This window comes from Sus scrofa, chromosome 5 (assembly GCF_000003025.6).
Source record: "Sus scrofa isolate TJ Tabasco breed Duroc chromosome 5, Sscrofa11.1, whole genome shotgun sequence".
Taxonomy (NCBI): domain Eukaryota; kingdom Metazoa; phylum Chordata; class Mammalia; order Artiodactyla; family Suidae; genus Sus; species Sus scrofa.
The window spans coordinates 85,328,703-85,347,156 of record NC_010447.5 but is presented as its reverse complement, the minus strand read 5'-3'; the positions used below and the strand labels follow the sequence as shown (position 1 = coordinate 85,347,156).

General features: G+C 39.4%; 1 protein-coding gene across 1 annotated transcript in view; it reads left to right on the top strand.

The window, feature by feature from the left end:
- TMPO (thymopoietin) overlaps window positions 629-18,454 on the top strand; it is a 28,881-nt gene continuing 11,055 nt past the window's right edge. Inside the window, 8 exon segments of the mRNA NM_001348754.1 lie at window positions 629-870; window positions 873-913; window positions 915-1,027; window positions 1,030-1,048; window positions 1,050-1,145; window positions 6,392-6,518; window positions 9,718-9,876; window positions 15,180-15,277. Coding sequence (NP_001335683.1) covers window positions 867-870; window positions 873-913; window positions 915-1,027; window positions 1,030-1,048; window positions 1,050-1,145; window positions 6,392-6,518; window positions 9,718-9,876; window positions 15,180-15,277 — 657 coding nt within the window. The 5' untranslated portion in view covers window positions 629-866.

Here is an 18,454-nt window from a genome sequence, read left to right as displayed (position 1 = left end):
AGATTCAAGGGCGGTTTAAAGTGCCCAGTAGTAGAGGTCTGGCTTTTCTCGAGTTTCGGACAAAAGAAGCGTTCGCCAAGCAGAGCCGGGCATCTAACTGACCGCTCTCCCCTTCCCCAAGTAAATCAAATCGAGTAAGGTTAAGTGTCTGCAAGCACGCCTCGCTTCTTTCTTTTCGCTGCAGGGCTTGCGTTTGGGGAAGAAAGGCTGCGGCTCTTCTTCGGTGAATCTGTGTCCCGGATGGAGAAAGGCCCAGCCCGGGGTCCTCGCAGCTGCTGTGAATTCGGCCCGTGCGCGGGCCAACGACCCCGGCGAGAAAAGCTGCTTCTCCAGCAAGGGGGGGAGAGGAAACGGCGCACGAAAAGCAGTACGACCTGACCTGACCCTTATCGCCGTCCTAAGGGGAAGGGTGGAGAAAGGGAAACAAACGGCCAGACGCCGGGGCTCCCGCCCGAGCGGCTTTTAAACTGCGTTTCTACCACCTCTTCAGGGCGCCGCGGCTAATGGAACCGCGCGAGGCGTCGCGCCAATCACCGCCCCGCTTCTCCGGCCGCGGCCAATGGCGGCCCGCGTTCTTGGGGCGTGGGCGAAGAGGCTGCTCTCCTCTGGCCGCCGTGTGTGGGCTGGGGTTGGTGCGGGCTCCTGCCTTGGCCGCACTTGGCCGCACTAGTGCTGCAGCGGTTTTTGTGTCCGGCTTGGGATTTGCTTTGGTTGTGCGACTTTCCGCTGTGCTGCGCAGCGCAAGTCTCGGCCGGGAGCCGTGAGATTAGGCGGCCAGCTCGACCCCCCCCCCCCCCGGAGCAAAGAGCGAGCGCGCCGGCGTGAGCGGCGGGTGTGAGGGCTGCGAAAGGGGATTCGCCGCCGAGATGCCGAGTTCCTGGAAGACCCCTCGGTCCTGACCAAAGAGAAGTTGAAAGAGTGAGCTGGTCGCCAACAATGTGACGCTCCCGGCCGGGGAGCAGCGCAAAGACGTGTACGTGCAGCTCTACCTGCAGCACCTTACGGCGCGCAACCGGCCGACGCTCGCCAGGGTGCCAACAGCAAGGGGGCCCCCGGACTTCTCCAGCGACGAGGAGCGCGAGCCTACCCCGGTCCTCGGCTCCGGGGCCGCCGCCGCGGGCCGCAGCCGCGCCGCCGTCGGCAGGGTTAAGGACGCCAGCAGGGGCCACAAAGGCAGGCGTTGAGCGGCGGGCGCCTCCCCTCGCCCCGCGCGCTGGCAGCCCTCTTCCTCGGCGCCCTCTCGGGCCTTGTCGGCATCGGGGCGGTCCACGCGCGCGACCAGAAGGCTGGCCTGTAGGTCTGCGGACGCTGCGCTCGGCCCCTTCGTCGCGGGCTCGTGGGTTCTGATCGGGGAGGGCGCCGGAGAGAGGAGTCCCGAAGTTGGGGCCGGGAGGCTTCGGGAGGTATTGAACTCGGCGTTGGCTCTCGGGTTGGTGCGGGCGATGGGCGCGCGCGGGACAGCTCAGTGCTGCTGGACCCCAGCCCCGGGAGTGGGTAGTTCGGCGAGGCCTTCTGTGCCCTTTCGAAAGCCCCTAAGAAGGGTGAGCTCGAAAACGCCTGTAGGTTACGTTCGAGCGTTTTCCCGCTTTATTAACCGAAAAGGCTAGCAACCGAGTCTCAGAGCGCTCCCTGGAGGGCAATTTGTGGCATACTAATATCTAACCAAATTTTGAAATAAAGACATTCCCGCCCTTTTATGTTTTGCATATGGAGGGCTTTTGAACGGTGTATGTTTTTCCTTGGTTGTGTTGCTCTTTTCCAGAAGCAGGCCGTCTTTTGGCGGGGCAGCGTTATTCTAAATCGAATGAGCATTTAAAAATACATGTTTGAGCGGTTATCACAGATGCTCAAATATTTGAAAATTCTGGTTCCTAAGAGCTTGGGGTTGGGTTTTGTTTTGTTTTTTCCTTTTGGTAAACTTGCATGAAGAAAGGAGAGACTTTGGAATCAGGAAAAATGTTTATTTCGTGACATTCTGCTCTGTCAGTGTTGCAATTTGGAATCCCTAGTCCCGGTTAAATCTCAGATTGGCTCCGGCAAATGCATATTTTGTTTGAGAATAGTTTGGGTTTTTTGTTCTATGGGGTTTTATGTGCTGTTTTGCTAGTATGCATCTGCCTAGTTGTCAGGCCTCAAATCATGATCGAATGTAGTTAAAACTAGTGATGGGTGTAACGTACAGTGCTTTCTAAAACATTGAAAGTGGAGCGTGGAGTTGTTGGTACTGATTATACCAGTATAACTCAGAAGCACTGTTTCTTTCAAATTTAGGTTACTTTTAATTTTAAAAAACGTATCGATGTGTTTCTTCTATTACCCAGCTGTGAATGAAAAATATAGTAAACGTATGTAGATTTAATTAAAATTGAAAGCTTATGTCTTAAATCAGTGCCTGGCACATAGTAGTGCCAAATAAATATTTGATAAGTAAAAGATCAGTCGCACCTTATTGTTTCCAGTGTCTTGTTTTTGTGGATTTAAAGAAAGTCACTGTACTCCATGATACATGGAAATTTACTTTTGAAATAAAGCATATCACGTATCTGTTTTTCCTAACTCCTCAGAAAAAGAAAGTAATATTTAAACTATTAGTAAAAATCTGGTTGCAAATGAAGTATTTTCCATTTAAATCATCACACTTTGAAAAAAATAACATGTCCTTTATAGAACCCTATATTGGTTTTCTGTGGCCATATAAGCGTACATCTTTTATTTAAGCATAGTTTATGAGATGTTTGTTGTTGGTTTTTTTTGGCCATGCCCCCATCATGCGGAAGTTCCCTGGCCAGAGATCCACCTGTGCCTCCGCAGCAACTACGCCCAATCCTTAATCTGCTTAGCACCAGGAAACTCCCATGGAATATTTTTCATTAAAGAAGAAATTGTTTCATTTCAGTCATTGCCATGGTCAGATTCACATGGTGTAGTAGGACAAGAGTATTTGCATGTTCAAATTTTGGTTTTGGTTTTTAGTTTTCTTATTTTTCAGCTTATTTTATGCATCTTGATGATGACCAGTATTTTACAGTGTTGAAATCAAGATTGTCAACACAAAAATAAACATTTACAGTGTTGATGATCTGCCTTTTAGTTCCAAGGTACAAAGCAAGGTGGCTCTTTGAATCCTGTGGAGCGTAGCATTCTTGAACTATCTGATCTGGTGAATTAATGGATTCTTAACAAGAAATATTTAATGAAGTGGAAGAGTAGAGTAAAGAGTATGTTAGGTGGTCAATGTTAAATCATGAACAGACCACCTTACTTTACAGGAAGGTGTTGAGTGTATAGACTTCTGAATCATTATTATAGATTTAAATTCCAGGTCTATCCTTTTGACCTGAACAGTGAACATTGCCTATCAGATGCTCAATTATCCGAAATATGAATAAGTACTTAGAGTGAGTTGTGAAGATGTCTAGTGCTCAGCAGTTGCAGCTCTTACCTGTTAAAACAGGGGATATCTGAACTTTGTTGTCTTTGTTTAATGCCAAAGCGGTACAGTGTTACCTAATGTATTCAGAAATGGATAAGTTTGTGAAGTGATGTATATCTAAAGTCTGCTTAAATGTTACCGTGTAATTTGATATGCAGACTACTGAATTAGCTGAACAACTTTGCACTTCAAATTCCTCTTTTATAAAATGGGGATATTAGTATCTATCTTAAAAGGTTTTTAGGAGTCAATAATTAGTATGTATAGGTATTAATATGTACCTGGAACATAACTGGTACAGAAATGGTCAGTAGTCACCCTGCTGTACAGTAGAAAATTGACAGAACACTGTAAAGCAGCTGTAATGGAAAAAAATTAAAATCATATATAAAAAAATAAAATGTTTTAAAAAAAGAGATGCTCAATAGAATTTGGTGGGTTTGTTTATGTTTTTAAAGTATAGTTGATTTACAATGTGTTAGTTACGGTATACAGCAGTGATTCAGTAATACATATATGTGTGTGTATTCTTTTTCAAATTCTTTTCCCTATTACAAAATACTGAGTATAATTTTGTTATACTGTTTGTTGTTTATTTATATGTAGTAGTGTGTGTGTGTTAATGCCATCCTCTTAATTATCCCTTCCGCCAGAATCTGTTTTATAGTAATAATTATGTTATACTTCAGCAGCTTTGCTAATGGTAGAGATTTAAATAAGAGGGGATCGTGGGTGATGTCATAGAACTTTTGGATTTTAGGTTGAAAAAGACATGAGATCATCTGTTAGTTGGAAAGAAACTGGAGAACAGTGCCTCGCATGTAGTTGGTACTCAGTATTTTTTGACTAAATGAAACCAAGATATTACATGATTTACTTAAAGGAACAGAGCTTCCTGGAGGCAGAAATCGGTACAACTAATGGTTCCTCCTTGCTGGTTGAAACTGCTGGTTTGGTAATTATGTATACCACACAAGTTGGGTTCTAATCCTTATTCTTATTAAATGTAATATTTTATAGAATGGCATTACTTTTGGAGTTCTCTTGTGGTGCAGTGGCCTAAGGACCCGGGCTTGTCACTGCAGCGGTTTATGTTACTTCTGTGGCACGAGGGTTCAATCCCTGACCGAGAACTTCCATGTGTGTGAGCACGGCAAAAAAAAAAAAAAAAACCAAAAAAAACAAAGGCATTACTTTTCAGGAACTTTTCTCCATAAAAATAAATTCAGATAGCCTATATGAACCCTTGCTCTTTTTGACTTACCTTATGCCAATTTGTTGGCCTCTTAAGATTTCTTTGTTACAGTGTAGTTTTTCATTGTTTTAAGAAAATATGAGAAATTTTCCCCTCACCAGATTGTGCTTTGATTCATTCATTCAGCAAAACATTTAACAGGTGCCTATTCTGTGTCAGGCACTCTTTTTTAGTTTTAGATGCCTGGGATACAATAGGACAGTGCTCCTGCTGTTACTCCCTTAAATACTATATCCCAAATGACCTAGTTTAATCACATTAAAGATTCTCAGGTCCAAGATTGAGACTCAGAATGGACTGCTTTTCCAAAAGTTCTGAGGTTTTGATAACAAACTAGACTTAAGGACTGTTGCTCAAGAAGTTTACCATCTGGAGAAGGTAAAACATATATACAAATATCTAATAAAAAGTAAATAGTTGGAGTTCTCACCATGGCACAGAGGGTTAAGGATCTGGCCTTGCTGCAGCTCGGATTCGATCCCAGGCGCCAGAACTTCACATGACACAGGTGCAGCAAAAAAAAAAAAAAGAAGAAGAAGAAGTAGGGAAGTAGAACGTGGTGAGTGCCAAAGACAGATTTCTTGAAAACCTCAGGCTGTTTCAAGAAATTGAACTTCCTGAATGGTTTAGTAGAATTCTCGTGGTGAGAAAAATTTATTTGTTAAGTAAATCTGTACCTGATTGGTTTTCATTTATTTAAAATATGTTATATAATGGAAGTTTTTCTTTTCAGCCTGTCCTTTTTTTTTTTTGGAAAATTCGAGTAGGTCAGAGGATCAGGTCTGTTTGATTTTTTTTTAATAGTCTTTAAGACTTCAAGGATTTGGCATCTAAAACTCTTAGACCCTAGGCAGCTATTTTGACATCAAGGTGTGGGTTAAGATTTGAGCCTAATGATCCTAGATTAATACATTAGAGCCTCTGAAAAGTACCCTTAGTAACTTTTCACAGACAGTTTTAAAATTAAATATTTCTTTGAATTGACATCACTGTTCTTATTATGGTCTTTATTTGAGGCATCTATTTCACATTTTTATTTGGTTGAAAAACAAATTCTAATACACGACCAAAGAATGCTTGATTTTTCTTTCCCCTCAGCATCACTGGAAAGTAAGCAGCCCATATGACTTTATGATTTTCATGGTTTTGCATAAAATATTTCTAGGATGAAAAAAAATAAAAATAAAAAAAATCTATATTTCCAGGATGCAGTATTGACTCTTCTGCCTTAAGTTGTAATTTGGGCCCACGTTAACTTTGATATTTGTGGCTTTTGGGCTGGGGGCTTTTTAGGGCCACACCTGCGACATATGGAAGTTCCCAGACCAGCGTTCCAATTGGAACTGCAGCTTCCTGCCTACACCACAGCCAAAGCAATTCAGGATCCAAGCCACGTCTTCAAGTCTTCGAGCTATATACCACAGGTCACGACAATGCCGGCTCCTTAACCCACCCAGGTCAGGGATCGAACCTGTGTTCACTCGAATGCTAGTCACATTCATTTCCAGCGAGCCTCAATGGGAACGCTGTTTCTTTCTTTTTTTTTTTTTTGATGAGTTGGCTTTTAATGTAACCAAACAGCTAAGCCCAAATATAACTAACTATAAGTCAACTTGAGGGTACTTTGCGTATACATACAGTGTTATTTTTATGGTAAATGAACATTTTTAATTCATGTGGAAATAACTTGATTTTACTTACAGAAAGCCACAAAGAAAACAGATAAACCCAGACTAGAAGATAAAGATGATCTAGATGTAACAGAGCTCACTAATGAAGAGCTTCTCGATCAGCTTGTGAAGTATGGAGTGAACCCTGGTCCGATCGTGGGTAAGTTGATAAAACATCAACTATCTTTTGATGAAGCAGTACCCCAAATTGTTATCCCCTCTAGTCACGAAGGTAGAGTTGGGGTTCTAAGGACCACCCGTCTGTCCTTAGTCATTTCTATGACTAAGATCTTACTTTCCCTTCAAGAAATAAAGTGAGAGAATGGAACTAGATAATCTCCAAGACTACCTCTGCTGAGATTGCTTCCTATTGTGCCCATATCACAGTACCTGGTGAGACATACTTGTCTTATATGGCAGTTGAGGAAAATCTGAGGCATAGCTGGCCAAAGTAATCTACATCATTAAGTTAATGACAGATGTTAATGTAACTCAAGTCATTCAATTCCCAGCACAGTACCCACTTTTAGTTGTAAAAAGTACCTTTTCGAAAGTCTGGTCTTCGACTTCCCTAGTGACCTAGCAGTTAAGGATCCGGCACTTTCACAGCTGTGGCGCAGGTATGATCTCTGGCCCAGGAACTTCCACATGCCATGGGCACGCCCAAGTAAATAAATAAAATAAATAAAAATAAAAAGCCTTGTCTTAATTGGGATTCAAGACTGATAGCCTACAGAAAAAACAAAAGAGAAAACTTGGAACTAAATACCCTGGATTTCCAGGAGTTCCTATTGTGGCTCAGTGGTAACGAACCCGACTAGTATCCATGACGATGCAGGTTCAATCCCTGGCCTCGCTCAGTGGGTTAAGGATCCTGCGTTGCTGTGGGCTGTGGTGTAGGTCTCAGATGAGGATCAGATGTGGCGTTGCTGTGGCTCTGGTGTGGGCTGACAATTATAGCTCCAATTGGATCCCTAGCCTGGGAACCTCCATGTACAGCCCTAAAAAGCAAAAAAAAAGGGGGGGGGGGAGAAAGAGAGATGCTGAAAACTGTGTATGTTGTATCAACACACATTAAATTACGTGTTAGTATACCAGTTGTTCATTTCCTCCCCAGCTTTTTTTGTTTTGTTTTGTTTTTGAGAGCTGCACCCACAGCATATGGATGTTCCCAGGCTAGGGGTTGAATCAGAGGTGTAGCTGCTGACTAGGACATAGTCACAGCAACGCTGGATCCTTTACCCACTGAGCTAGGTCAGAGATCAAACCTGCATCCTCATAGATACTAGTCAGATTTGTTTCCTCTGAGCCATGATGAGAACTCATTTTCCCCAGCTTTATTGAGCTATAATTGACAAACAAAAGTTGTACATATAATGTGTATAGCTTGCTTTAATATGCATATGTATTGTGATTGCCATAATCAAACTATTCAACATATCCATCACTTCACAGTTTTCTTTTATGTATGTATGTGTGGTGAGAACACTTAAGATCTAACTTCTTAGCTGGGAGTTTTGGCTGTGGTGCAGTGGGTTAATGATCCACCTTGTCTCTGTGGAAGCGTGGGTTGCATCCCTGGTGCAGTGGGTTAAGGATCTGGCATTGCTACAGCTATGGCACAGGTTGAAGCTGCAGCTCAGATTTGATCCCTGGCCCAAGGAACTTCCATATGCAGTGGGTGTGGCCAAAAAAGATGTACCTTCTTGGCAGATTTCAAGCATATAATAAATGTTAACTATCGCCCAGGCTATATATTATATTTCTAGAACTTAATTGACTTGTATAACTAAAATTTTGTACCCTTTGACCAGGGTCTCCTTATTTCTCCTTCCCCAGCTGTTCATCTTAAGACTGCTTATATATAACATTCCAAGATATGTGTTGTTTGTAAAAAATAAATGTTTATCATTTTACTCATAGAAATCAGGGAAAGATATACAGCTAGCATAAAACAAAGTAAAAGCATTTTTGGTTTTATTATCTATTTATTTATTTATTTATTTTGTCTTTTTTGCCATTTCTTGGGCCGCTCTCACGGCATATGGAGGTTCCCAGGCTAGGGATCGAATTGGAGCTGTAGCCGCCGGCCTACGCCAGAGCCACAGCAACGCAGGATCCGAGCCACGTCTGCGACCTACACCACAGGTCACGGCAACGCTGGATTGTTAACCCACTGAGCAAGGGCAGGGATCGAACCCGCAGCCTCATGGTTCCTAGTCGGATTCGTTAACCACTGTGCCATGATGGGAACTCCCGCATTCTTGGTTTTAAATTGTCATTGATGTTGAACTGTGTTACTAAATTGTAATTGGTATATAATTTCTATTTGTAATATACATTTTCCACAAAAGGTCATTTTTACTTTAGCAGTTATACTTAAATATGTTTTAACATCTTAAATTTACGCAAAATTGTCACTACAGCAGCTCTGGTCATTGCTGTGGCATGGATTCCATCCTTGGCCTGAGAATTTTCATGTGCTGTGGGTGTGGCCAAAAAAAAATCCCACAACTCTAAGAGATTAATATGCCTATAAATGGCATTCAGTTATGGGGAAAGTCCTATAAATCATGTTTTTAAAAATCAAATGTATTTGATATAAAACAAGAACTTCTAGAGTTATGGGATTTTAATCATAGTAATTCAGAGGAGTACAGTCTCTTTGTAAAAAATAATAATTTCCCAGGCTCTTGGGAGCTCTGGGACACAGGTTCAGTCCCCAGCCTGGCACCGTGGGTTAAAGATCTGGCATTGCTGCAACTGTGGCGTAGGTCCCAACTGCAGCTCGGATTTGATCCCTGGCTCAGGAGCTACATATGCCTCGGGGCAGCCAAAAATGAAAATAGTAATAATAGCTTTTCTACAAAGGCAAGTACTATGACATAGTACTAGGGAAATTACACAAAGTTCAAGACTTTTCAGTCAGAAATACTCTATAGTAATGGCTCTTCAGTAGGTAGTCTATAATAAGACCTAAATCAAGGAGTTCTCTTGTGGTGCAGCAGGTTAAGGATCTGGCATTGTCACTGCAGCACCTCTGGTCACTGCTGTGATGTGGGTTCCATCCCGGACCTGGTAATTTCCACATGCCACGGGCACAGCCCCTCCACCCCCAATAAAAGACTTAAATCAATCTATTGTATATTCCATGCTACTATTAAAAAACATTGTCTTAATCATGTATTAAAATCCCAGAAAAACACCTGTTTCAGGAAAGAATCCATTTATATTTTTAAGCACTAATATTTAGAAAAAGAAATAGTGAAAAAATAAATTTTAATGTTTCTAAAGATAATATCTGAGCTGGATCTTAAATAAGAAAATACAAGTACTAAAGCAATTCTTCCTTAATACAGGAACAACCAGGAAACTATATGAGAAAAAGCTATTGAAACTGAGGGAACAAGGAACAGAATCTAGATCTTCTACTCCTCTGCCAACAATTTCTTCTTCAGTGGAAAATACAAGACAGAATGGAAGTAATGACTCTGACAGATACAGTGACAATGAAGAAGGTAAACTTTTATATGATGTTAAAATATGTAATCAAAAAAATTAATTTTTTCAGACTCTTAAGATACAGTAACCATGAGGAAAATAAAATTTTAAATAATATTACCAAGATACGTGTAAATTTTGTTCACATCATTAAAATAGACCTCCAAATAATTTGATTTAAATACTTTTTGTTGATAATTCTAAGAAACAGAAGAGTATAAATGTCTAATTCTTTCTTAGAGAATATAGTATTACAAGTAAAGACAGTTGCCCCACTAATCACTTTGCAAGTATCATCTCCACAGAAGCAACCACTGTCATCAATATTGATGCTTATCTTTTCAGTCTGTTTTTAAATACTTTTTCATATGTATCTGCCTGATACATGGTATTATTTTGTACTTTAAAAAAATCTGTGATATCATGTGAAATCTTATCACTTGCTTTTCTTTACTCTGTTATATTGAGATCTCTTACTGATATATTACATATACTTAATTTCAAGTAATTAATAGGTAGCAATAGTATTTACATATGGTATCTTTTCTCTGTTCTCTATTGATAAGCATTTAAATTTATAGTTTTTGTTAGAAAATCTGATTTCAGGATAGCTTTATAGCAAATATTTTGACATACATTTAGTGGACTATTTTAAGAAAATTTGGCCATGGTATGTAAATATTTTTTGAGAGTAGTACATGAAGTATACGACCTTTTAAATTTTATTTTAAGAACAGCTTGATACTTCTGAACTTTTAATTCATATGCCTTGCTTGTTAATTTCATGACTGTCTAATGAGTCAGATTGCATATATCTCTGTAAGCATTGCCTGCCAGGGCACAGTCTGTCAAATTGGTTGTTCAGAGTATGAAATATAGAGTCTTTTTCTTCAACAGCACTATGTTAGCAAAGAGGCAAAGAATAGAGTTAGCTTAAACACAAGTAATGCTTAAACTTCCTGCCTCTTTTGCCTCTACAGGAAAGAAGAAAGAACACAAGAAAGTGAAGTCCACTAGGGATTGTGTTCCTTTTTCTGAACTTCCAACTACTCCCTCTGGTGGATTTTTTCAGGGTATTTCTTTTCCTGAAACCTCCACCCGTCCTCCTTTGGGCAGGACTGAGCGACAGGCAGCTAAGAAAGTACATACTTCTAAGGGAGACCCACCTAGGGAACCTCTTATTGCCGCAACCTTGCCTGGCAGGGAACAGTTGCAAAAGTTAGCCTCTGGAGAGAGTTTGCTTATTTCCTCCAAGTCTAGCCATGGTAGATGTTTAGAGAAAAGTTCTTCAACATCATCTCAGCATGAACTCGCTGCCTTGTTGGTCTCTGCTGCAGCTTCTCCTTCACTGATTAAAGAAACCACCAATACTTGCTATAAAGATATAGTAGAAAATATTTACTGTGGTGAGAAAAGTGGAATTCAACCATTATGTACCAAGAGGTCCCATGATTCAGATCAGTCAACTCTCTCCAGTGAAAGGAAAGCACTAGAAGAGTCTGAGAGATCACAAGTTATTTCTCCACCACTTGCTCAGGCAATCAGAGATTATGTCAATTCTTTGTTGGTCCAGGGTGGAATAGGTAGTTTGCCTGGAACTTCTAACTCTACACCCCCACTGGATGTAGAAAATACGTGGAAGAGAATTGATCAGTCTAATTCTCAAGAGACTGAATCCCTCTCTCCTCCACGAAAATTACCTAGGCTCAGTGGAAAGTCAGCAGAGGGAAAGGATTCAGGTTCTTCTGTGGCATTTCAAAATATACCTGAATCTGAACTGATGTCGTCTTCTGCAAAAACTGTTGTCTCTCACTCGCTTACTACCTTAGGCATTGATATGTCTAAGCAATCACAGCGTGATAAAATAGATGCCCCTGAACTATCTTTTCCCTTCCATGAATCTATTTTAAAAGTAATTGAAGAGGAGTGGCAGCAAATTGACAGGCAACTGCCTTCATTGGCATGCAAGTATCCAGTTTCTTCCGGAGAGGCAGTGCGCATATTATCAGTTCCAAAAGTAGATGATGAAATCCTGGGGTTTATTTCTGAAGCCACTCCACCAGCAAATATTCAGGCAGCTTCCACTGAGTCCTGTGAGAAACAGTTGGACTTAGCACTTTGTAGAACATACGAAGCTGCAGCATCAGCATTGCAGATTGCAACCCACACTGCCTTTGTAGTTCAGGCTATGCAGGCAGACATTAGTAAGGCTGCACAAATTCTTAGCACAGATCCTAGTCGCATGCACCAGGCACTTGGGACGCTAAGCAAAACGTACGATGCAGCCTCATTTCTTTGTGAAGCTGCCTTTGATGGAGTAAAGATGGCTGCCCATACCATGGGATCTTCCACTTTAGGTCGCCGATATCTCTGGCTAAGGGATTGTAAAATTAATCCAGCTTCTAAGAATAAGCTGGTTGTTACTCCCTTTAAAGGTGGAACATTATTTGGAAGAGAAGCATTAAAAGTAATTAAAAAGCGTGGAAACAAACACTAATAAAATAAAGACATCCGTCTTACCTTTGATATGGGGAACTTGGCAGCTTTTCTAGGAATTTGAAGCACTTTTATACCAGAATTTTCTTTTAAGGTCTTTTACTTTCTAGAATAGGCTAATTTCAAAATTTCAAACGTCTGCCTGTTAAATTGCAGTATAAAAGTAATTGCCTGTATATAGCTGCCCTTTTTTTTCAAGTTGCACAGATAGAAAGCCTGATACTAACAATTTAAAGCTTTTCTAGATTACACTTTTGTCTCAGATAGTTCAGTCCTTCCTATTTTAAGACTTAATTAATCTTCAAAACTAAGAAAATTTCATTAACTAGATTATAAGTTGAGTCCTCACGGTTTTAAAAATTACTAAATATCTTTTTACTTTCCAGAACCAGTCTGCATATTTTTTATTTTCTCACTTGTGTTGTTTTTTTACTTATGTCTACAGTACATTTGTAGTATTCCAAATCAGTGCAATTCAAAAGTGCCAGGTTACAAACTATTACTGATCCACAGACATAAGCATTCACCAAAATTTGAATCTAGATCAATGTCAGAGTTTATTTTTGTGGTAAAATTTTATTGATAGAGGAAAACAGTGTGCTAATTTACATTCTGGTGCAAATGCTTGTTTTTTTTCATGGACTGATAGCCAACAGTTCATGGACCACATTTGGAGAAGTACGACTCTAGACTGTAGTATTCTGGGATAATGCATTCTCACCATCACTGTAAAACTAGTCAGATGAACTAAGAAAAATGAGGCTTTTTTTTTTTTTTTTTTTTTTAAGTAACACTTGTATGTTGTAATTCATGGATGATTAGGCTTAATCTAAGCTAAATCCTAAAGTCATTAAGAAATACTATATCACAGTTTCTCTGTGTTTATGTAAGGCAGTATATTCTGTTTTCATTTCTATGATTGTAAGATGAGAGAGTCTAACTGTAGAGGCACTTGATAATTGAATTGCTTTGTATTTTTATGGAAATAAGTAGTATTAAATATAAGCAAAATATAGTCCCTTGGGTACTTCTAAACATTTTTATATTCTTAGACTATCCATGTCCATCTTTGCAGCTTTCTAGGAGTAATTTTGTTATTTGTCTGCTGAAATGTACATGTATACATGTACCTACTAAGTGCTATGTGATTTTTTTTAATGTATTACTGTAGAATGCTTTTGCAAATTCAATAAAGTTGCTAAATTTAAAAAGTTTTGTGTGGTCTCCACAAACATTTTGTATGTGTGATTTATTCTTGGAGTTGTAACAAGTTAGATATTTGTAGATGAATATCCCTTTTCCATTTCATCGTTGAAACTCACTTGACATTCCAATGATACAGGTGAAAATACTCAAATTATTATATAGGGTTTTTTTCTATTTGAGGACCATGTTTTTATTGGCTATTGGAATTTAAGTTTATAAGAGGAATTACTCTGTATTAATAAGTCAAACAGGTATTTGTTTAATCAGCTCAACTATTATTAAATTCTTTACTTTGTGCTTTCTTATGCTTAGGTTTTGAATTAACAAACATAAGACTTTATAATGCTAAGTATTGTTCCAAAGATAACAGATCTATTAATAGAATTATTGGGAAGTGGAGTTGATACGTTAATCCTAAATAAAGATTGAACTATTTGAACTGGGAAGTGGAGTTGATACGTTAATCCTAAATAAAGATTGAACTATTTGAACTAACGTAAAAATAACTTCATTTTTGAGAAATTTCCTAGTAGATTCGACTAGTACTAGACCAGATAGTTAGCAAAACACATTACTCTCTTGACTACTTTTTGGCATAACTGCATTGAATGCATGCAAAATTAAGCTTTTGTTTGAGAATTGACTCCATTTCTGTGCGTGGTAAGAAAGTAACTTTTTGGTGATAGATGTTTTAGAAATGACAACTGACAATTTTCCTATACTGTGGTAAATGGCCACAAAAATGTAGAAGCTAACTAAAACCTTTATGAGTCTCTTGAAAAATCTAGCCCTTCAAATGATGATAAAACCAAGACTAGGAAAGTGGGATATTGAAGCCTATGAAAAGATACATGTGTCTGAGTTTTTATGATAATCTTCATGGTGACATGCAAAGTAATACATAATGCACTAGCTTCTCTTGAAAGAAGTGCTACTTTATTATGGGGAGGAGGAGGAGACGTGACATGTGATCAGTTGTATTTTTTATGTGAACAAGATTTCTCCTTAGCTCTTCAGCTGTATCCAAGGTTTTTATAATCACATTAGGAAAGGAGGAGAGAGTTAAACTGCACTTACATTAACATCATCGTACTTCCTGTTACTAGTCTTGATGCTATACAGTATACAGGTGGTTCTTTTTTCATCCTGAAAATTCCCTATAGCCTTTTACCTTCCGTATTCTAAATTTTAGTTTAATAACTAACCTTTGTTTATGTAGTAATAATGCACTGTATGGACAAAAGAATGGTAACAGTTATGTATTTTAATGTCCTTTTCTCACATCTAAATTGTTTTTAGTAAAAAGTGGCCATGATAGCACTTTGAGTTCGCTTTATATTTCAGGCTATTAGTCCCAGAAAAAAGAAAGAATAAATAGAAAAAATGATCATACTCAGGAGTTGGGGAGATAAACAAAAATGGGATAAACTAAGAAAGGAAAAGGAAAGTTTTTAAAGGCAGAAATTGCAGTTAACCAGTTTGGGTCTCTTGAGGTAATACCAATAAACTTATTTTACATACTAGTATGCCTAAAAACCAGAGTTCTAAAGTAATGTTAGGATGACGTTGTAATTTATTGTGTTTCAAAGAGTAATGATTTTTCCAATGTTATTTCCAGACTCTAAAATAGAGCTCAAGCTTGAGAAGAGAGAACCACTAAAGGGCAGAGCAAAGACTCCAGTAACACTCAAGCAAAGAAGAGTTGAGCACAATCAGGTATCTTTAGCTTTATGGTCGCTGTATTCAGGTATAAGTAATCTCCTGACAAGAGAAATTTGCCTGTGTCCTTGCCTTTGGTTAATAGGCGACAGCCAAAATCCAGCATACTCCATGAAGTGTTCATTAAGTGGCACCAGAAGTCTAAACATTGTGTGTTTTGTCAGTAGTGTAGCCTGTGCTTACTGCAAAAGTCTGTTGAGTAAATGTCTCACTTGTGCTTGATTCTGTGCTAAGCATGGTTCCAAGCCAGTCATGCTGCTTTTTAAGAAAAATATTTTAAAAGGTGGAAATACCTAAGCAAGTCTGATACAATAAAAGATAGGGGGAGTGTTTTGTATTTGTGTCTTTGTCTCTAGATTTTTGACTTGACTTTGCTTTTACTTTGTTTGGCCTGTGTTATGTTCTGTGGCTTTTCCCTCATCTCTGAAGCTGGTCTGATCCTAAGACCACACTGATCACTTTCCTTACCCTAAATAGAAATTTACCTTTTTTATTGTGGGTGAGGCAAGATGCAGTTTTCCAAAGGAAAATGTAAGAAACTAAGGGAAAAATAAGCACAGGAATAAATGAACTTAGTTTCGAGAAAACCAATTATTGCCTAATCTAACATTGATTTCGGCTGACAGTTTACAAGTCAGCCATCTCTGGAGTCATTTTCCCTACCCTTTTTCTGTCTCATTGCAAGATTTGTCTGGCTGACTATTTATCTTTTCCATTTTCTTCTTGTCATTTTATTTTATTTTATTTTTTGTCTTTCAGGGCCGCAGCTACGGCATATGGAGGTTCCCAGGCTAGGGGTCAAATCAGAGCCATAGCCTCTGGCCTACACCACAGCCACAGCGACGAAGGATCCGAGAGGATCCAAGCCGTGTCTGTGACCTACACCACAGCTCATGGCAATGCCGGATCCTTAACCCACTGAGCGAGGTCAGGGATCGAACCCGCAACCTTATGGTTCCTAGTCGGATTCATTTCCGCTGCACCATGAGAGGAACTCCCTTTTTGTCATTTTAAAGCCATACATCTTCAGTGGAAATGTTCTTGATTTCTTAATCTGTGTGTCTCTCTTGGTTTGATGTAGTTAAAGTTGAATTTCAGAACTGTTTGTTAGAAATGAACTTGGTGACTGTGTGAAGAATGTGTAGAGCTTTGAATGAAAGAAGATTTTGTTTAATATTGAACCAAAGACTGGAGTAGATATTTTGTTGTCCTTTTATCTGCTATTACTCGGGAAGAACTACAAGGGCCTGCTGAAGAATAAGGAAATAACAGAGCAAGAGAAACTAGGAAAATCAGGTGAAGGACACTGAAATAGACATGGAGAATTTTGGTCCAATTTATGAAGGCAAGATGGCATCACGCTAGCGAGAATGCGTTGACTTTGAAGTAACAGGTTAAAGAGAGGGAGGATGGTATTAAATATGGTTTAAGGGGTAATTGTTTGACTTGGGGAATCTTAACTGAGGGACAAAATAGTCAAAAGAGAATAGATTTAGGAGATACAGGCAGGATTAGACAGGGGCCTTATACAAAATTTAAATCTCATAGAAAACTAGAGGCAAGAGTTTAATGACCCTTCAGTTACAGAACAGTTGTCAACATTTTACTAGTTTTTTCATCTTCACCCTCACCCTTTAGCATTTTTAATTCCTTTGGTTTTGTAATTTGTTGCTTAAATATATTAAAACAAATCTCTGACGTCCTCTCATTTCTACATTAAGATATCAGTATTTCAGTATATATCTCTAAAGGATATAAGCTGCTTTTTGTTTATGTATATTAGATGTGAAAGAACTATTTTATTTGGAGTGTTGTGGCATTGTGTGTATGTGTAAAATAAGGTTTTCCTCCTGTGTTCAAAGCTCTGTACATCCTATATACAGTCACCTGCAGTCTCAGAGATGTCTCTTTTATGATTGAAGTGTTCAAATCGGGTTTCAAACAAGGTCCACAAATCATTTAGTGTTTTTTGGATTTGTTTTGTCTTTTAAATCTGTACTTATTGCCACTATAACTTTCCCCTCCCTCTGTTAATTTGGTGAAGAAACTAGGTTAGTTCTCTACAGAATTTCTCACATTGTGGATTTGGCAGATTGCTTCTTCAAGGGTCATTTCATTTGCTTTTCTGTCCCCTGTATTTCCTGTAGAATAGGAAGTTAGACCTCTTTGGTGGGGGATAGACCTTTCTGTGATGATGAAAATGTTTTGTATCTGCTATTCATTCGGTAGCCATTAGCCACAATACTTGGAGTGTGACTTTTGTGGCTGAGAAACTAAAATTTTGATTTTATCTAATTTAAATAGCCATGTATGGCTAATAGTTACCATTTTGCACAGTACAGATCTAGAGGATTAGTGAGATTTGAGTTCAGTTACTTTGACAAGAATACTTCATAAAGAGTTTCCATTGTGGATCAGTTGTAAGGAACTAATATCCATGAGGACGTGGGTTCAATCCCTGGTCTTACTCAGGGGGTTGAGGATCTGATGTGGCTGTGGCTGTGGTGTAGGCTGGCAGCTACAGCTCTGATTTGACCCCTAGCCTGAGACCCTCCATATGCTGCGGTGCAGCCCTAAAAAGACCAAAAAAAAAAAAAAAAAAGACTACTTCATAAATAGTGTTATAGCCATCACGTTGCATCATATCAGAGGTACATCATCCTAAAATTAATTGCTAATGGGTTCAGATGTTGAAAGCCTAGTTCATCTATTGTAAGTTCCACATTGTCTTTTCATTTAGTGGTTATGACAGCCGTTTATGATTATTGCCTAGATCCATTATTTCAAGTCGTTAAGGTGGTTTTTCTCTTTCTCTCATTCCTTTACATCTATAACTGGAATTCCCCTTTTTTTTGGCCATGCTTTGTGACATGAGGAAGTTCCTGGGCCAGAGATCGAACCCATTCCACAGTAGCAACCCAGTCTTCTCCAGTGACAACACTAGATCCTTAACCCCCTGTGCCACAGGGGAACTCCCTATAACTGGATTTTTTTGTTTGTTTGTTTTTTCTTCTTTTTGCTATTTCTTTGGGCCACTCCCACGGCATATGGGAGGTTCCCAGGCTAGGGGTCGCATTAGAGCTGTAGCCCCTGGCCTACGCCAGAGCCACAGCAATGCAGGATCCAAGCCGCGTCTGCAACCTACACCACAGCTCACGGCAACGCCGGATCGTT